This window comes from Lepisosteus oculatus, chromosome 1 (assembly GCF_040954835.1).
Source record: "Lepisosteus oculatus isolate fLepOcu1 chromosome 1, fLepOcu1.hap2, whole genome shotgun sequence".
Classification (NCBI taxonomy): domain Eukaryota; kingdom Metazoa; phylum Chordata; class Actinopteri; order Semionotiformes; family Lepisosteidae; genus Lepisosteus; species Lepisosteus oculatus.
The window spans coordinates 61,828,289-61,849,735 of record NC_090696.1 but is presented as its reverse complement, the minus strand read 5'-3'; the positions used below and the strand labels follow the sequence as shown (position 1 = coordinate 61,849,735).

Sequence of the window (21,447 nt, the reverse complement as noted above, 5' to 3'; positions counted from 1 at the left end):
GACACACAGGTGGGGAGAGAGAAGTTTGGGGTCAGAACACAGGGTCAGCCATTTATACAGCACCCCTGGAGCAGTTGGGGTTAAGGGCCTTGCTCAGGGGCCAAATGGGGTAGGATTCCCACTGCCAGCCACAGGATGTGAACCAGTAGCCTGTCAGCCACAGGTGCAGATCCTTAGCCACAGTGCCACCACTCTGTCCTTAACCGTAGAACTTAACCTTCAAAGCTCTATGAGGACCGCTGCAGCTCTATGAGGACCGCTGCCGTGGTAGAATTCTGACCATCACAGAGGACAGTCACCACCCTGGGCATGAGCTCTTCACCCCACTGCCCTCAGGCAAGAGATATGAGCATACGGACACTTACCACTAGATTCTTCAATAGCTTCTATCCACAAGCAGTGAGACTGGCGAACACATTTAGCCATCCCCCTCGGACCACACCTACACCATCACCATCTACCTCATTGTAATTTATTTATTGTACATCTCCAGTCATTGTTTACACGTCTGTATTGTTTACATTCAAACTGTCTGCATGTTTACTTGCACATTGTCTATTGTTTGTTTGTATATTGTCTTGATGCACTGTTTGCACTTTGTTTTGTTTTTTACACTTGTTTTACAATCGAGAGACTTTCTGTAAGTAAGAATTCCATTGTACCAGCACCGGTTACATATGGCAATAAAGTTCAAGTTCAAGTTCAAGTTCTATTGGCTGTCCTGTAGAATCCTATCTCCGTACCCTGTGATACTGTACCATGATTCTCAAATCTAGTTCTAAATGTCATCTCCTTAACTTTATATGCAATATTGGTCCTTTGTAGTGTCTTTGTCAATGACAAGTTCAATGTTAGGAAAATTCACTTAGCTATCTGTTATGTTCATATATTCTTTTATAGGACTATATCTGGGTATGACAACATTCTTTTTTTTAAAGAAGGTTCATGTTAAATTTAAGTTGCCAACACAAACTGTTCTTGTGCTTGGTGGAGTTATGTTTCATTTGGCAATTGACTTGTTTTACTAAAATTTGTTTTATATATTTTATCCATTTTTTAATCTCTTCTTCCAATTCAGGGTCACAGGGAAGCTGGAGCCAGATGGACACCAGTCCATCACAGGACACACAGACACAAGCACATGTACCAGGGCCAGTTTTTTTACGGAAGCCAATTAGCTTACCAGTATGTTTTTTGTACTGTTGGAGGAAACCAGAGCACCCAGAGGAAACCCACATGAACACGGGGAGAACATCTGAGTGGGTGCTGCACATTGGTGGTGGAGGGGAGTCCCCATTATCTGTAAAGTGCTTTGAGTAGGATGTCCAGAAAAGCGCTATATAAGTGTAAGGAATCTTCATTACTATTAACATATTGCATAACACCCCAGACAAGGAATTGAAATCAGGGTCCCAGTGATACAAGGCAGAAATGCTAACCACTGAGCCACTGTGCTGCCCAAAGTTTATACAAAATCAATAGCAACTGTCACTGGAATTCATACCTGGCCAGTGGGTTGTTATGTTTGGATAGTAGCAATTAACAAGCCCCGGTGTTCATTATTTGCTAGAAATATCACATGGCAAAGATCTGGTGGTACTATCACATTAGCTGACTGATAAGTATGTCAGGTTTGGTCTCTGAAAAAGAAGCAATTCTAGCAATAACAATAGTGCATCAGTGGTATGTGCATTGTGGTAAATTATCAATGTCCCAAGAATCACATGTATATGTTTAAACCCTGCGTGTTTTTTTTATTTATTTTTTTACTATTTTTTAAAACGTCAAGCAGAGGACAGTGAACTAGAAAAAACTTTATCCGTATCGCCCACGTTCCAGCGAAACTACAGACCCCACAACCCCCCTCGTCCCGTTGACATAGGAGCATGCGCAACAGCCATTGGCAACTCGGTTGCGTCACGTTGGACGGCTGAAGCCAATCGGCTTTTATGTTCCCACCAGAAGCCTGTGAATCAGATTGATATAAGATGGCGACCGCGGAACCGGTGAGTGAGTGTATTGCTCTGAAACATTTGTTTTAGTTGACCGAGTTCTCAGGGCGTTAGTTCACATTTTTCTACTGGTTCGGTGAGAGGGTTTCGCACGGGTTTAGTAGCGGGGTCGTCGGCGAGCCTGTGGGTCGGTTTTCGATGAGATAATGGCGCGAGTATTTGCGGGCAATGTGTGTATGTATTTACGTGCATGTAGGGTGAGCTTGAGCCATGAGCACTCAGCGGTTGTAGGAGGAGACAGCGGCAGCAACATGAGATGCGTGTGAGTCACAGCAGATCAGGGATCACCCGTGGAGTGTAGTCGGGGCCTGCTCGTCCACAGGCATCGCACGTCGCCTGTCAAGTGCATCGCATTTCCTCGAAACACGGAAAAAAAGAAAACACGGGACACGTAATATGTCCGTGGCGCTGTACAGCTGACAGTTTGAAACTGGAAATAACCCTACACACACACACAGCATACTCTTGGGCTGCGATTCCCTCCGATGACTAGTGCAGGGCATCTTGAACTTTCACTCGGCTCTGACGGTTACTTGAGAGAAGCTTTTGGCTTTAGAGACTAACTCCCCGTGTTTGCTGAACCGCCCGATGTTGACGTTTGACGTTGACAGTTTTATGTGCCTCATTACCGTAACCGTAACATTACTGTTGGGTGTCAAGCGCCTTTCCATTCATCTCGCTGTGCGCTCTTTAACTTGTCTGATTTAGATACCTTCGTGTCGAGGTAATTGCGAGCAAATTGGGTATTGAACCCTCGAGGGATTAAGGTGGTTAGTTGTATGCGGTAAGGTCCCCCCCCAACCGTTACTAGTAAAGCAGTTAACTGATCATAAGACCTGTAGCTCATTTGTTTTGCCCGAAAGAGTGCATAACAGATGTTTTGATTTAAAGAGTGACTGTTGGGTCCGTTGTAATTCACCAGTTTTCCAGCCAAAGCAAACAGGTTCGCCTGGCTTGTTCGATCCCTTCCGCTGCTCTTGAAACTGCAGATGCTGCAACTCGCCAGCGTGTTATTGTTTTGCGTTCAGATGCGAAGAAATCCCTCAGCCCCGGGCTCCTGTAGCTGGAATGTGAATGGATGATACATTTTCCATGTGTTTTCCTCCAACTGTACATTACGGAGAATGCTCCTGTCGTGTGTTGTCCAAAAAACAAAACCCAGGCGTTCCTTGAGCAGTGACGTTATGGGTGCCAAAGGAATTTTGTAACCTTTGGAATTGAATAAGGATTTAACTCCCGTTTCTTATTGGTTTGAACCATTCACTTTTTTTCCCCCTTTTTTTTTACTTTGTATAGATTTAAGCCACGTTTAAGGTATTCAACAGCTGTTTTTGGTATGAGCGCCTCCTGCATGTGAAGTCAATGACGGATCGTATAGGTTCCCAGTGCAGAGGGGTAGCTTATGACTTCACCTTTTTTATACGTTTAGACTTGGATTAATTAGCTTGGCACTGAAAATAATAAGAAAGGGCACTGTGTCATTGTCTAGGCGCTAGGTTAGGTAGATTCTCTTACTTTGACTTGTAACTTCTTGCTACCATATGAAAATGGAACAGTAACATGGGACTTTTTTTTCTTGGCTTCTACAGTCGTGAAGCTGGAATGGAAAAAGAAAATACTCCCACACGCTATTGAGCAATTATTTTCAGTCAGGAACAATTTGTAAAAGCCAACAACATAAAAAAAGCAGTATTAAGCAAGCACAAATAAAATACATAAGACAATTTAAGTACTCTTTAAGTATGCAGTGTAGCTGGCCAAAGCTCTCCAGTGTCAGCTTATTCCTGCTAGTTTGTGTGAGTTCCACTATGTTCTTGTGATATGATAGCAGAAATTGTAGTCATGCTTCTGTATATTCTGTTTCATGGTCCTAGTGTTTTTATAGATAGGCATGGGCAATAATGTGCCACCTTTCGCAAATAATATTAGAAATTGCCCTTGTTAGAAGACTGTAAATGTAATATAATAAGTAATAGGTTTATTCCATGCTGAATAAAAGAAGAAAGAGAACACAACGTTTCGGCCGTGGAGCCTACGCATGCTGACGCAGCTACCCACCGGAACTACAATGTAATATAATGTTGTGTACAGTTTATATATAGTGTACAGTTTTTTTACATGTTTTATTTTATTATTCAGTGTCAAATATTAGTATATGGTGGTTTAGTATTTAAAGCCTTTTTGGATAGAAGGAAAATCATTTTTTCCCCAATCATTGACATTACAGTTTCAGAGTTATATTGGCTACAATTGTGTTTTTTCATGTCTTTCGGAAAGTTTGAAGCTTTGTCTCCAGTTAGGCCTAGTAAGCTTGTTGCACATAGTGTTATCATATTAGCTAAAGCTCAATCAAGACTCTATTTTAAGTATGACACATAACATTCTTTGGTGGGGAAAAAAAGTGTTGTTCAGGACCTCCCAGTTGCTATAGTGCTCTTATCAATTTTTTCCACAATCTTGTTATAGATTAACTAGGCCTGTAGAGTTAATGTTGATGCTACTATGCAGTTATATTGTATGAATCAAAGAAATGTGATATGTTTGTTTTTTTATTTTACCTTCTAAGATGTTTTGGTTGTGATTCATTTTTTTTTCTGTGAGAAATGTTGCTCTTTTCCATTACCATGTCATTACCCGGTGATTACCAGGATTTACTCCAGATATCTTGATGAGTTTTTATTTCAGCAATTGAATATATTTGTCTTACACTACTGTCAGCGCTTAAAAAAAAAAAAGCAATATTAAGCAAGTCCGATTACCGGTTTTCAGCTCCTTTATCTAAATTTAGAAAAACAGCATTTTGTGATCATCTTATGTTTGGAGTGAATCTCTTTTTGCCGCTGCATTTTCCTGTGACCTTTCTTTGGATTTAATAAAAAGTGTATTTTTCTTCAAAATAATTGTGATGGTAAAACTCTTTTTTCTAGGAATCCACTTCAAATCCCCCAAATTCTGAAGAAGAAAAAACTGAAGCCACTGGCCAGGAGGTTGTGAGTCCCGAACACTACATTAAGCATCCACTACAGAACAGGTGAAATGTCCCTCCTTCTGCTGATTTTTCAAAAACCTTGTTTCCTTTAACCTGGTATTGGGCACTGTTGGTCCTGGAGAGCCACAATCGCACAGGTTTTGTACTTTTAAATCGCCATCAGCTCAATAACAACAATGTTTGCATTGTTCCATTTGTTGTAAATTCAATTCAGTTTGGTAACCAAGAGCTCAGGTAAAATGAAAACCACTGGTATCATCATTACAGTTTTTTAGGAACAAGGTTATCAGCAACTGGTTAAACCTGATGCAGCTTTTGCAAAGCCTATTTTTTCCCCTTTATATGTGCTATTAAGATTCAGGCAATGGATAAATCTCTATTGTTAGGTCACTTTTTTTGTAACAGTTACTATGCATTTATTCCGTTATTTACACACCCAGTTTGGGATTGCCAGTGGAATATTTTCAAATCTCAGATCACAGCTACAAACCCTGCAGCCACACATACAGGGGAGAATGAGGAAGTGTAGACTGGCTCCTCCTCCCTTTATCCAAGCTCATTCATCTTTTAGTACCTCACAGGGATCACAGCCAGAGCACTGATGATCTGTCTTTCATATATTTGACCACAAAATAGTTTGTACAGATGGGGCGGAGCGGTGGCTCTGTGGCTAAGGATCTGCGCCTGTGGCTGGAAGGTTGCCGGTTCAAATCCTGCAGCCGGCAGAGGAATCCTACTCCGTTGGGCTCCTGAGCAAGGCCCTTAACCCCAACTGCTCCAGGGGCGCTGTACAATGGCTGACCCTGCGCTCTGACCCCAGGCTCTCTCCCTGTCTATGTGTCTCATGGAGAGCAAGCTGGGGTATGCGAAAAGAAATTCCTAATGCAAGAAATTGTAAAGGGTTAATAAAGTAATGTTGTTGTTGTTATTATTATTATTATATATATATAATTGTGAAAAAAATGTTTTAAAGATTAACAAATTCATTTACAGTTCTTCTGTCTTATATCTGCACTTTTTATTAATATGATTCCAAGTAATTTAAAAGAACAAATTATATAGAAATTACTTGGAATCATATTAATAAAAAGCGCAGATATATAGTGTGGAGAAAAGGAAGGTTCCTTAACTAGTCAGTTCTGTATTCTCATCATTTGTAGAACTAAAATGGAATTAGATCTTCATCAATGCTTTAGTAAAATGTTTTTTGTATTATGGATATAAAACTAATACATAAGACATTGAAGTATTTCATTAAAATATTCCCAAAATATTCCCATGGCAAATGTCCATGGGAATTGATCCAATCCAGCCCCAAGCCATGATACTCTCATGACAATGTTTGAGATTCTGGATGGGTTCGTTTCGAGGAAGTTTTGCCTCACAAATCATTTCTCATTGTGGCCAAAACGTGCAGAGAACATTCTTCTATTAGTCATGTGGACCGTTTGTGTACTGTTTGGTGAACTTTATTTTGGCACTCTATAATATCTACACACTTGATGAAAAATAAGAGCTGCCTTTCAATTGAAGAACCTGATTCCAGCCACCAGGCATGGTAGTGGGAGTGTCATAGTTTGGGGTTCCTTTACTTCCAGAACACCTGGACGGCTTGTTGTCTTTGAAGAAACCATGTATTCGGTGTAGTATCTGCAAATTTGGGAGGAGAATGTGGGGGTCATCCAATCATCAACTAGAGCTGAGCCAAAAGTGGGTCATGCTGCAAGGCAGTGATCCTAAATGTGCAAATAGATCTACAACAGAAGGACTGAAGAATAGGAAATTTCACATTTTGGACTATCCACATCAAAGTTGGGTCTTATCTCCCATTTAAGTTTTCTGGTTCATGGTTCAAGTTAAGCTGTTCATGCCAAATGTTACTGACTTGAACTTGAAATTCAAGTAAAGTTCTATTAGGACGGATGGACCAAAATTCATAAAAACGAGAGTTATGGGATGTCATAACTGCTGAAGAAGATGCCAGCAGTTACAAAGTTACAAGGATATTTACTGGAAGGGCCATTTTGTTGATTAAAAAATCCAAATATAACTTTTGTCTCGCCATTCATTTAGAAACATGCTCTCAGGAAACATCTCTGAGGAGTAGGTATAATGGATGGATGTTTGCCCATTATCCCTTCAGGCACTTAGGGGCAGCAACATCCTGTTGCTGTTACCGTAACATTTGGTTTTTACGGGACAGGGTTGTTAGCCTTGTGCCCAACCTCCACCATGGAGGACCTGGCACCCGACGTGGGACATGAACCCACTACCCTGAGATTATGAGTCTCATGCTCTACCAACAGAGCTAGGGTAGGTATAATGTCTGAGCAAAAACATTTTTAGCATACATTAAAAGAAATCAATGGGGGCTGCCTACCTGTCTTGTCTAATTGAGCTGGTGACATAATCTGAATAACATAACCACAAGAGAAATTGACACCTTTTTATGAGATGTTTTGAAGTCAGTACTAGAGTTTAGTGACACATTATCCCAGAGCTAATCTGGTTTCTGTCATATTAATTGAACTAAGAATACATTACACCACTCTAGGAAAATTGTTCCCTATAGCCTGGGGTGAGCTCAGAAGTACAGTGCTGACCCCCATGGGATGAATTGTGATCAACCCCATGTCCATTAATTGGGATCTGTCTTATGCTGAATCACAGAGCACTGTAGTTGTCTCTTGTTATCCTTACCATGAGATGTAAGTTTACTGAAAACATACACTGCCAAAAACACAGGGATGAATGGCTCCCTTGGTTTCCTTTCCAACTTTTCTTTTAATTTGGTATTCATTATAAAGGTCTTGATCAACTATTAACAATGTTTATATATATGTATGTGTTAGATGTACAATTACCTCCTCTAAATACCTTTAATGAGGTATGTCTATGCTCTACTTATAGTTTCTTTTTTTGTTTGCAGATGGGCCCTTTGGTTCTTTAAAAATGACAAAAGCAAAACTTGGCAGGCAAATCTTCGACTTATTTCCAAATTTGATACAGTTGAAGATTTCTGGGCGTAAGTTCTTTATAGTACAATTGTTATGGTGTCTCATTAATAACGTCTTTCATCATATTGTCTTGTAGGCATTGCCACAGTTACTTATACAGTCCTGTATCTTAATTTGGAGAATCAAGTATAAAAGTTCTGTGGTTTAGATATCTGTGATGTCATATCATCAAGTAAAAATCAGAGGCATTACAGAGTCTTGTGGTTTATAAAGCAATGTAAAAGAAAAGGTTTTGTCAAACTATGCAAGTTAGTGTTCCATTTTGCCACAAGCATGCAGTTTTCCCACATATGTGCTGTTAAAGTAGTGATGACAACACAACCAGCTGTCTGTGGATATAAACATTTTTCATCCATTCTTAATCATCTTGGCTGCATTGACAGTACAGTGTGGTAACTGCATGTGGATTATATTTGGATTCATTATTTTTTATTGTATTATTTCATATACTTTCCTTTAACAGTCCTTTTACAACTTAAAAACTATTAGGGAGTCCTGAAATCTCCTATTTCTTAAAGTGGATCTGTGTGGTGCTAAGACTGACTGAGATTTTTTTATCCTCTTATAATTATCTAAATTAGCTTGCCCAAAATGGTATATTTGTAATGGTGGAAAGAATCTTCATGTAAATTAGAGTAAACTTATCCAGTGTTTTTATTTTAGTTCTTCATCAGTATAGTTGTCTGTTTTTGGTTTTCTCTTCCTGTATTCTCTGTATGTTTAGCCAGGAGGCTTCTTTAAATCATTTTTGCCCCCAAAAATAGTATGGTTGAGTAAACAAACACAGATGGGTGGCAAGTTCATCCTCTTTGACACACTTTTACAATGTCTTACTAAAACTAAAAGTTTGGTACTATTCTGCACTACTGCTATTACAAAACTGGTCTCTCACTAATCAATTATCTTACATCACTCCGCTCTCTGAAACGTGTGAAGTATCATTTGAAAGTGAAAGTCAACAGGAAGATTAAAAGTATAGATAAATGGAAAAATCTGAGTTGCAGGAAGCATTTGTTTAGATCTGTGGAAGAATTAGTGTTCTAGTTCTGACTACAGGTATACTTCAAGCACCGCTTGACTTGCAAACTTGACAATTGGAGGGAGTGTTAAAGTGTTCAGAGTGTATGTACCAGGGCTCAAGGATGTTTAGTGTTGAAACAGTTTTGTTTATAGTTTCAGTATTTGTAACTCCTAGAATGATAAACTTCTAAGCAAAACTTAAGGATGTAATAGTATTCCTGATGCATTCAGTCTTGGTTGGTTTTGTGGGAAGGGTCTCTGAGTCACAGCTGACAGGGTGAAAGAGATTTTTTGCTTTATAGGTTGATTTAAACCCTCATATTCAAAAAGAAATGCTACACTAAAGGCTCTGTTTTTTATATGATCATTTGTTCTAGGCAACTGTTTTCCACAAGAGACTTAACTGAGAACAGTGTTTTGATCAAACCTGTCAAACAGTGTATTATCTTTGCTAGCTCATTGTTGTGACAGAGCCTCCTCTGAATTGCTCTCTCCCATTTCATTTTAATTAGACCTAGTTCAAGTTAAACATTAACTCGCGGTCTACCTTGTATAAAGAAAAAGCAGGTCCACCTCTTGGCTATTTTTCCCATTATGTTTCCAGTTGGGTAATTAGTGCACAAAGCTGTTTGTGAACATTCACAGAGGGCATGGAATGGTTTCACAGGATTTTTAAAAATTGTCTGTAGTTAAGCACTACATTAACAAGGTGTCAGTTTGATCTTCAACGTCAACATTGTAATTAGTAATTGCTAAACAGTAGACGTGTTTCCTTATTTCACTTTCTGTATATCGCAGAGCACAAATTAATAACTATAGATGGATATGAGCAATTATTTAACACGTCCATGTGCTTAAATTTTATTCCTACAGGAAATTCAGGTCTGTGGAATATATTTGTATGATATAAACTGTTAAACATTCTTGATTCGATATTTGGAATAATATAAAAAACTAAATATTTGCTTTTATTTAGCATAAAGTGAATAGCTGTTACTTTCTGATGTGTAGTGTGCTTTCTAATACTGGTGTTGATTAGCCTACCGCTTTAGCTTCATCTAGACTGCAAGGTTGTTTTTGATGAAAACTGTAATTTTTCAAGCTGTTTAACATTCATTTCCATTGATGACTCTTCAAGAGCTTTGTAAAAATATCCAAAACCCCTTTTTAATATTTAGTGCATTTATTTATCTAATCTCCATGAAGATATGACATCACAGATGTCTAGTGGACTTATGTTATCTGTCTGCTTTTTCAATTTTCACAAACTCTAATATTAGTTTTAAAAGTGTTATGAGACCGCAATACAGTTTTTAAGAGGCAGGAAATCACACCTTGCAATCATGTTTTTATAATTCCCTTTTCATTTGAAGATAAAGCTGTGAAGGCCTAAGAAAAGAAAAAAAAATCCCTGCTCCTGTAGAGCTACAGGATCTTCAAATTGTTGTTTCATGCAAGCTTTTCAGCGAATTATTGACAGATTTTTGTCAGCCTTCCCAGTTAAGTTTTCATTAAATAAGAAATGAAAGACCAAGACTGGAGTATGGCACTCCTTACTTAATAGTACATGATAAAAAAATGCCTTGAGTAAAAAATATTTGGATAGACTTCAAAAAATAGAATTGCTTCTGTATTGGGTTCCGATTATTTTGATCTCTCATGTTGCAATATAACTAAAGCTTTCAGCTTAGTTTAGTCTGGGGAAAAGTAATAGGTAACCGTTATAATACAGGCAGCATGGTGAACATGGTAAATCAGCTTCTGCCTTGGCTGTGTGGGTTTCGTCTCCATGTTCTTGTAGGTATTTGCATGGCACTCCACTTTCTTACCATCTCTCAAAGCCTTGCCTGCTAGGTTTGATTTGATTTTAAATTCTCTTTCTCTTTAAATCTGTGATGGACTGACATCCTGTCCAGAGGGAGAGTAGTCATGTGTCCTCAGTCCTGCCTTGCCGTGGGCAAAAAAAATGAATGAGTGGGAAATTATAATGGTCTACATTATATTTTTTGGGATATTTTGGAAAATTGCTTTTTAAGCCCTGTTCAAACATTTCAGGTCGTCAGACATGAATCCAGTGACGATACCAGTATTGATTCTAAGATCAGCCAGATTTAGACTTTTTACAGTGCTGAGCTTGCTTTAAGAAATTTGCTGTGTGCTGCATTTTCGGAGTAGTTAAAATTAATTTGAGGATTTTAGGACATATGCCATGCATTGACCTATAAGTCTTCACAACAACTTTTTTCATAATGTGCTTGCTATATCTGACAAGTTAAGTCAGCCATCTACAGCTGCGTAAGTAGAGACGCCATAGGTGTAGTTTAATTTTTTGTTTTAGGTGCTCTGTTTTCCTGTTTTATTCAGGAAAAGATAAAATAGATGTATAAACTAAAACCATTTCTAAACTGCATGTTTTTTTTAATCTTTGGAATTTTTGGTATTTAAGGAGTTCTGACACTGTCCACAGTTAACCACGTGCTCTTATAATATTTTAATTTTGAAAAAGATTTTTTAGTAGGTTATCCCATTCCACTTGCAGAATAATTCATTTTGTCTTTATGGCCTTCATTGTCAGTTAGTTCTACCTTATCATTAATTCAAACTTATCATTAATACAGTAGCTTTTCCTAGGCACGCCGCTGACTTTACCATACTGCACTGTTTTACATTATATTGGGAGAATAACACTATGCAGACTGATGAACAGTGAAGGTTATTTTGCATGTCTTAAAAATACACAGTAACTTGAATTAGTTACACAAGGCCAAATCGCTTTGATTCTTCCAAGCGGTCCTAGTGGATGTGGCCTTGAATAATATTTTAAAAAAGGTTGGAACTTGTATAATAATGCAGTCATCTTTCTGTATCTTTATAGCCTTTATAATCACATTCAACTGTCAAGCAATTTGATGTCTGGCTGTGACTATTCACTTTTCAAGGTAGGAACTTTGAGATGCTTTCAATGAACTGGTGGTGGTACCAGACTGGATTTTGGTTTAATTTCTTTGTGTGCCTCTCTGCTTATGCTTGTATGTTTATATTGCAACACGTGTATGCACATATATAATATTCACATTTATATACAGTGGTGTGAGAAAGTAAGTGTACTTGAAAAGGTGTCCATTTTTTACATTTTAGGACAAAAGGATATTTTGTCGTAATTTCAACAATACTGATAGATAAATGTGATCTAATTTTTAAAACTTTGAAAAATCACATTTTGCACTCATTTGTGCTATTTAAATAAACAGAAATGCAATTTCCTTGTGCGGAAAAAATTAGTACTATTAGTGCTATTTCCAAGCAGTTAGTAGTCAATCACTCCACTGTCCGAAAGATCATCTACAAATGGAGAAAATTTCAAACCACTGGCCTTCTATCCGGGCCAGGTCAACCCACCAAATGCAGCCCAAGAGCTGACTGAAAGATGCTACAGGAAGTCTCGAAGAACCCCAGGACAACAACAAGGGATTTACAGGCAAGTCTTGCCTCAGTCAATGTCAAAGTGCATGAGTCAACCATCTGAAAGAGACTGCACAACTTTGCCCTATATGCGAGGTCAGGAAGGAAGAAGCCTTTGCTCTCGGAAAAGTATATAGACGCACGACTGAAGTTTGCCAGACAACACCTAAGTGAAGATCAGGACTTTTGAACAATGTGCTCTGGACGGATGAGACAAACGTAGAGTTGTTTTTTTACAAAGCCAGACCAAAAACCAAAAACTGCCTTTGACCAAAAGAACCTCATACCAGCTGTAAAGCATGGTGGAAGAAACATTATGGTTTGGGGCTGCTTTTCTGCTTTTCAGCCTCAGGGCCTGGCCAGCTTGCCACCATAGAGTCAACCATGAATTCCACATTGTACCAGAGAGTACTTGAAGAGAATGAGGCCATCTGTAAAAAAGCTGAAGCTGAACCATAAGTGGACCTTGCAACAAAACAATGACCCAAAACACTCAAGCAAATCCACAAAAGAATGGCTCAAAAAGGAGAAATGGAGGGTTATGGAATGGCCAAGTCAAAACCCAGATCTTAACCCCACATAAGTGCTGTGGGGGGACTTGAAGCGGGCAGTATTTGCATGAAAGCCCTCAAACATCACGCAGTTAAAGGAGTTCTGTAAGGAGGAGTGGACAAAGATTTCTCCGAGTCGATGTAGGAGACTGATAGACAATTACAAGAAGTGATTTCTGTCAAAGGCGGCAACACCAGTTATTGAAGCTAGGGGGTGTACAAAGAATAATTTTCATTATTACTTAGATTAGATCACCTTTATCTATCAATATCGTTGAAATGAAGATCAAATATCCATACATACAAATATGTTGAAAAACACACACCTTTTCATGGGATGTACTTACTTTTTCACAGCACTGTATATACATTCACACTTTTGCACAAGTAGTTTTTTAGAAGGGGTTCAAAAGATATAGTTAAACCTGCATTCTTATATTTAATAAATAATAAACATATTTAATGCAATAAATCAAGACAAAAGTTGTACTACACTACATTAACAAATATTACGTATAGAAAAAACTTTCCATATGCTGTCATTCCCTGACACTGTGCTTCAGTGGTTTTATTGAAGTGTAAAACAGTGAGAGCCTACTATCACCAGTCATTTCAGCGCACAGTTGCAGAGGTTTCCATTTTACATGCAGATTATAATGACAGCCTACTCACAGAATTGCCATACTTCCCACTGGGTACAATATAGGGCTTACCTTTCTCTAAATATGAATTACAACCCCTGCTTTGAAGGGTCTTCCCACACAGTTTCAATGTTATATTCATAAGCATAAACTGGATTTTGGCCCTTGTCCTTTGATGCCCTGCTTGTTCAAACATCATCGCACTGATCTTCCACATTATGCTGAAATATCTGTTGTGGTTGTTATTTTAGGGTTTTAACAGGTGTCTTGTACATCTGTTCATTACAGATATTTTTAGTTTGTTCTTCCAGCAGATAAAGGTTTCTGCCATCATTGTATGTAATGGGCCTTTTTTTATTTACTTTCTTTTATCTTTTGGCTTTGTATCATAATTTGTCAATTTTTAAAGTTCATGTCACATTTTGAAAGTAATTTATTTGCCTCCGATGTCAAGTATGTGACTGACAATTACTTATTTAGTTTTGGTGGGGTGTTATAATGGTTTGTATATCATTTTGATGCCCTAAAACTCAGCTTCATCCAACCACATTGTGTGATCCCAATTTGACTTGGAAATCAATTGTCGCTGTTTGCAAATGCACTTTTCTTTTCATATAGAAATCTATAGAGGTAAACTTGGAAAAGTTATATCCCGATGATGCCAGAGTTTTTTAAAGATTACCGATTATTTCCCTTGGGTGTGAGTTAGATTCCCAAACCACTCTTGTCTGCTAATTTGTGTAAAACAAGTTTATGTCCTCTCTTTGGTGGGGTAGCAGCCATCACAGACTTTAACCTCTTGACTGTGGACATTTTACTGTAATAACTAATAGGATTTTTTCCAGCTTTCACTAGAGTGGATCGTGGATAATCTTATGATTACACTGATTTCTCTAATGATAACAATGTACAGAGTGTTCTTTGTTCAGCCTTCTCTAATGGCCAGTGGCAATAAAATTGACATACCAAAACCTCTATTTTTTTAACTTTCAGGCTTTGTGATGCAACCAGATGAATGAAAAATATTGAAGAGTTAACTATTTATTTTCAATGTATTTACATTGTATTAATAAATTTGAACATTAAAGTATTTACAAATTTGTTGTCTGGCATATATGGTATTGTTGGTTTCAGTAATCTTTCATTCTAGTCTTTTAATTAATGTTGAAAAATATCGATTTACATCTGCATTTTCTTTACTAAAATATTCTGATACAGTACATGGAATGTACTCATTTTTGAGTGTACTTTTGTCCATGTATTTAGGTTTTGGAATGCAATTTTTTTGTTGCAGTATAAAACACATCAGAGATGTTTTTTTCCACGAGGCCTTGACATTTAATGTAGACATTTAAATTGCATTTTGGTTAGTTATAGATATCTGTATAATTGATTCTACAAATATATTTTCCTTATTAAGTTTCTTTGCTGAAATGAAAGTAGTCTAATTATTAGTACATTGGGTTTATAAATTTATTATTGTAACAGTTTGCTTCAGTATATCTGTCACTAAGCCTTCAGAAATGGTTTTGACTTAATCTGGTGGTTGTGTAGGATGGCATTGAACCCATGTGGGAAGATGAAAGGAACAAGCGAGGAGGACGATGGTTGATTACTCTGTCTAAACAGCAGCGGAGATCTGACTTGGATCGGTTTTGGTTAGAAACCGTGAGTATCAAACCTGATTTTGACTGATACAACACTGTGTACCCTGTGATGGATGTCGTCCTGTCCAGGGTATATCCTGCCACACTCCAAAGAGATATTGGTAGGTTTATTGGCTTCTGGGAACATTGGCCTTGGTGTGAGAGTGTGTGTGTTTGTGTCTTTGTGTGCCCGGCGATGGATTGGTGTCTTGTCCTGGGTGTATCTCGCCTTGCACCTGTTGCTTGCCTGTGTAGGCTCCGGCTCCTCCACAACCCTGTGTTGAATCAAAGTAAAAAAAAATGGATAGGATGGATAATACTAGGTTGGCTTTTTTTAAACTTGTCATTGGTGCTGCTGCTTTTTCCTTTTCACTTTTCAAAAATTTAAGTCAAGCTGACATGGAGGGTTTTTCTCTTTTGTTGGCTTTAGATCATGAAAGTAATTCTAATACATTTGTAATGTCATTTGATATTTTAGTAAGTGTCTACTCAATTACCTATCGTGAGTGGTTTGTGAGTCCTGTGCTGCACAGGGAAAATGAGGACCTGTGGAGATGATCCTCTGAAATGTCTGTGTCAGAATCATCTGTCTTTTGACACTCGACAAGCTTCACTGTGCCCTTCATGAGAATAAGCCAGTTTCTGTGTCAAAGCATATGTGCAGGCACCCAGTAAGAGTTGTGAATTGTGGTATCCACAATGTTAAAAAATATTTAATTCAGCCGAGTTGATTAAAAACTAATGTTTCACATTCTATTACTGACAAATAAAATACCCATTGCTGCAATGCATTTTTACTTACATTCTGAATAGAACTTTAGTAAATATTTGGGCTCAGTCATTTTCTTACCAGCATACAAATATTCTCATATCCAGACCTTTTCATTTTGCATTTGTTTTGCAGGGAAAGACTTTTAATTTAGATCTTTGTTGTTACATTTCAGCTCCTCTGCCTCATAGGTGAAGCTTTTGATGACTACAGTGATGATGTTTGTGGTGCAGTAGTTAATATCAGAACAAAAGGCGATAAAATAGCGATATGGACAACTGACTACGAAAACAAGGATGCTGTTACACATATAGGGTAAGTCTAGAAACTTCAAACTTGTATCTGCGGCTAACCATATTAGGTATTGAAAAACATTTCTGAATTAAAGTTGTTTTTTTTTTTACTGAGTTTTAAGATTAAACTGGTTAAACACATTTTGCACTTTTCAGATCTGATAAATCTCAGATTTGCAGGTGTTATATTGTTAGATGTCTTTAAAAATTGCCAAATACGAGACAGTGACTAAAAATGCTAAGTTTGATTATAGTTATTTTTGCATGTAGACTTCTCAATAAATGTTGGGATATTAATTAGCCTTCAAAATAGTATGTCTGAAAATGACAGATACACTGCTATCACTGTTTACACTGCCCTTTCTGTTGAATCTCCCTTACATATTGTACCTGTATGTATGACTGGAGCTGAATTTGGGATTAGGATTAGATGCCCCTTAAAACATAGAATTAAGTCAACTCTGCTAATAGACAAGGTAAATACTCTTTTGGAGTTATCCTTCTTTTTCTGGGTCAGACAACATTGCTTTCTAGACCACAAGGCCACAGCAAAATCAGAAGTTGAAGTCCAACCTTCTTATCTTAATTAAACTAATTAAAATGCAGCAGTAACTGTAAATAAACTCAGTGTAATTTTAATATACTAATTCACACTAACACTAATCCATTTATCTGAATCCTTGTCTGAAGAATGTTTTCAAACATTGTTTGCTTCAAAACTGCTATGAAAAAGAAACAATCTTGTATGACAATATCCTAAATATCCAAAATCTACATAGAGCAAAAGTTTGGTTTCAAAATATGCTACATTTTATCTGTAAATTTCATCTTTATATGTAGAAAGTCTAACAAATCCTTAAGTCTGGAGGCCATCGGATTTCTAACATAAAACTTGGTTCAAAAGTGCTCTAAAGAAGACAGTGTTCCTCTACAGTAATTGAAATCTAGTCCAAATACAAATAAAAGTTTTATATTATTTCATGCTTTCAATTCAAGCACACATCTAAAGTACTTTTATCTGGTGGCCTGTCCAAGACATGGTACATGATAGGACTGAGTGTGAAATAATATTGCAGATGTTTATACTGGTGTACTTCTGGAAATAGAAAGCTTGAAAATGCAAAATAGTACAAATAGTCATCCATTTTGACAGTATTTTGAAATACTGTTTCTCTCCTTTATATTCTGTTAAGTTGTAAAAATGTTCTATGTTTTTTGAAACATTTGACTGAGAATGCTTGTTAAAAATTGATATAGGACACTGATGTGTCATATTTGTGACGTTGTTTGCATTTTTTTGTAAATGCTGAAGGGAAAATCTAAAATTTGTTTACCCACTGCTGAAAAGTGTACAATGGGGCACATCACATCTCTCCCGAGGCATAGTGCCTGACTTTGTTGTTACCTCCTCTTGAGCTGTCAAGCCCCTGACTGTATAATGAGGCGTTTTCAATATAAAAGCTTTAGCCCCAAAATAATTTAGGTGGTCAAATGGAGTGCATCTCTTATGAAAAAAATCTCTCTTCATTTACCATTTGTGTTTTGCTTTTGTACGTTAAAAGCAGTTAGAAGTACAGAATTGAACGCATGTACCTGATCACTTAATCACTTAATAATCAGATGTTCTTTTATTTTGTGATTTTTTTTTCTTTTTCTTACAGGCGAGTTTACAAGGAGAGGTTAGGAGTCCCACAAAAAGTGATCATCGGATACCAGTCCCATGCAGACACTGCCACCAAAAGCGGATCCACCACCAAGAACAAGTTTGTCGTTTAAGAAGCCTTCAAAGCATTTTTTCCTGCTTTTTTTTTCTCTGAGAAGACTGCGTCAAGCAATCGAGATCCAGGTTAAACCAAAGCTTCTTCTGAGCAGAATGGACTGCATTCTATGATTTCAATAAATACATTCATTCAGATGCTCCATAAGCTCTTCCATAATTGACACTTTCTTCTCCTCTCATCTTTATCCACTAATAAAAAAGCAACGAGATAACGGATTTCAAAAGTCCCATGGCTGCGTGGTAAAAAGTTTGTCGAATTGTGCATTAACTTCACATGGAAAAAAACTCTTGGTGTTAACCATATTGAATAGAAGAACATTGTTCTTTTTTTAAGTCTTGTGTGTTGATTAAGCTACCCATTGAAGAGAAGAAGTTGCTTGTTGAAGCAGTTCTAATTGCTTTGTGCTTTTGTACAGCAATGTGCTGTTGCTGTAATCCCTAGTAATGTTACCATTTAGGTTTAATTTATTTTTTTTTTCCCCAAGAGCTGTAGCTTCATTTGATTTGTAGCTAAAAAAGCTTTGTTTTTTTAGGGGGCTGGGGCTTAAAACTTGGTGGAATCATACTATTGTGACATTTGCTTTCACTATAAATTTCTTGGAAGTATTAACATAATTAAAATTTTTGTTTTTTGCAGTTCAGTAGAAAGTGTTTTTTATGTTTTGTTTTTCTTAAAGAAAATGTGGACTTTTGTATGTATCCTGTAATTTTACATTCCTTGCTAGAAAATAGTAAGATATATCAAAAGCCTCAATTGTTTTGTTATGCTGTATTTTATGACATATTCATTAGAATATATTTTGCTTTGATTTATGCCTCACATAGAACATTGCCCCTTTCATATTAAGACAGTGTAAAGAAAAATCTGTAAATAAATGTGTACAGTGAATTGTCTTTATTTAGGGAGTGCAGCTCTTCTTTCTCAAAAGCCAATTGGCATGAGTAAATTGTGGGAGTTTCAAGAAATTCAATATCAGAAACTGTTATCAGAGCTGCGTACATGACTTTGGAGAACATAGAGAGGTGTGTATAGATTTGACTCCTTTATTTCAAAGTAAAAAAAAAACAGCTATTTGAATTTGTTATGCTTGTGGCTAGAGACTTGTTCGACCTGCTTACAGTGGAAACTGTTTTCAAATTTAATCAAAATCATGTAATCAGTCATGTAATTTCACTAGTTTTATGGTGTAATAAAATTAAGGATGAGTCTTGGCTCTGAGAAAATATGACCTAGCACACAGAAACAAAATGAGCAGCATAAAAGATGGTTGCTTGGCCTCCTGCAGAATCCCTAACAATTGAAAGTTACTTTTACAGTAGAGCCTTAGAGATGCAACACATGAACTAAACAGAAAACCCTCCTCTAAATTGGATGTTACAAGCATGTGGCAGTGATGACAAAAAAGCTAGAACAGCTTATATTTGCATACTTCATTAAGATTACTAAAGTCTGTGCAATTTTTATAAAAATACTTTACAGTAGTTTTAAACAAAGTCCCATTCATTTGTTTTACTTTTTGTGTGCGATGGACATTTAAAACTATCGAGGGTGTGCTCTTTTTTTCTAATAGAGAATTAAACATTAAGATCTCATCTGAGGAGTGTAGACTGGTTTCATTATGTCGAAAGAGGAAGGGAAATACACTGGGAAGGGCAAGTTCAGTGTAAACGTCCATTTTATACCCAAGCTGATGTTTAAGCTATATGATTTGACAAGGTGAACAGACTGTAAAAACATAAAGGGATTCATCTCCGAAGTTTTCTTCTGCATAATAGGAAAGCTTTCAACCCAGAATGAGGATTGTATCATATCTCAGTTGTAATGACTTGTGAAAAACAGCTATAACATTTTATGGAGCTGTAAACAATTCTGACTTATGAGCGTTGTTTATAATCTTAGTTCTGCTGTATGCTGGACCAAGGAGTGCTGGAGGCAAATGTGTAAGTCTCACTATGTTTGGGGATGCTCTTTTTAAAATGGCAAGGCTTAGCACTATATAGGGTAAATTCAAACCTGTGTAGCATGTATTTAAGACCATTGATTATTCACTCTCAGCAAACTCGGTGTTCTCCCTTGAACTCTAACTAATATAAAATTCTTAGGTATAGTCAATTTTTGGTGGTTACCAAAAGGTTAATTAGGCTGTAGATCTCCGAATGTTGTTTGACATAGATTCTGCTATTAAAGGGCATTAAAATCTAAAGCTAGCTTTATAAATGACAACATACCTCTGCTCAGTTTTTATTTTCTGAAAGATTAAATTGCTTTCTGTCAAATTTTAATCTTAAACTGGCAGGCTTTTACTTTGAAGTGCATTTTGAAGCTGGCCCTTGATAGAAGCCTTTTTTCGATAGTGTCATTATACCATGTAAATTCCACCCAAAACCAGTTACAGAGCTTTAGCAGAAATGCAAAAATATAAGATGCAGAATTGCTGAAATAAAAATACACCCAAATTAAATAATGCAAATTATGATATATCGAGCAAATAAAAGAATGAATAGTAGGATCTGTGGGTACATTTTCAGTATGTCTAGAAAAGTATTGCTGCAGATCTAATGCTGCTGCAAATCTGGTTAAAGTAACAGGTTTAAATATTTAAAGCTTTAGGTCTTGTGAGTGCAACCAGGAAGAAATGAGATGGTGAAATGTGCTATCTGTGACAAAGTAGTGATGGTGGAAATTAATTGATGGGTTCAGTTACTATAAAATTGTTTGGCCTGATAGTAGTTTTGTTATCCAACTTCCCTCCCGCTTCATGATGTAATGTTGTTTCATTAAGCACAAATCATGAAGTATGGATGATTATTATACATTTTTACAAAATGCTGAATTATCTTAGTCAACAGCGAATTTAGTACTGTATATATTGTATTAGCCAGCAGCCATATCGCCCTGCCACTCTCAACTGGCTGCCCACTGAAGCTAAGTAGGGTTAAGCCTGGTAAGTACCTGGATGGGAGACCTCCTGGGGAAGCTACGGTTACTGCTGGAAGAAGTGTTAGTGGGACCAGTGGGGGGCGCCCACCCTGCGGTCTGTGTGGGTCCTAATGCCCCAGTATAGTGGCGGGGACACTATACTGCAGTGGGTGCTGTCTTTCGGATGAGACGTTAAACCGTGATCCTGACTCTCACTGGTCATTAAAGACCCCCGGGCTTTTTTTAAAAAGAGTAGGTAGTTATCCCGGTGTCCGGGCCAAATTTCCCCCCTCAGTCTTTACCGTGGCCTACAAATTGTCCCCCATGTGTGATTGGCTTGCACTTGT

The 21,447-nt window shown here is 37.3% G+C and overlaps 1 protein-coding gene across 2 annotated transcripts; it reads left to right on the top strand.

Moving 5' to 3' along the window:
- The first annotated feature begins 1,900 nt into the window (after window positions 1–1,900).
- LOC102685112 (eukaryotic translation initiation factor 4E-1A) lies at window positions 1,901–19,078 on the top strand. 2 transcript variants are annotated; one of them, XM_006629808.3, is made up of 7 exons: window positions 1,901–2,006; window positions 4,940–5,043; window positions 7,931–8,026; window positions 11,914–11,977; window positions 15,247–15,360; window positions 16,283–16,422; window positions 18,062–19,078. In XM_006629808.3, the coding sequence occupies exons 1-7, from the start codon at window positions 1,989–1,991 to the stop codon at window positions 18,174–18,176; spliced, it is 651 nt and encodes a 216-aa protein (XP_006629871.1). In that variant the 5' UTR covers window positions 1,901–1,988; the 3' UTR covers window positions 18,177–19,078. The 2 variants fall into 2 exon arrangements, with proteins under 2 accessions (XP_006629871.1, XP_015200750.1); XM_015345264.2 differs by lacking the exon at window positions 7,931–8,026.
- Window positions 19,079–21,447: the final 2,369 nt, after the last annotated feature.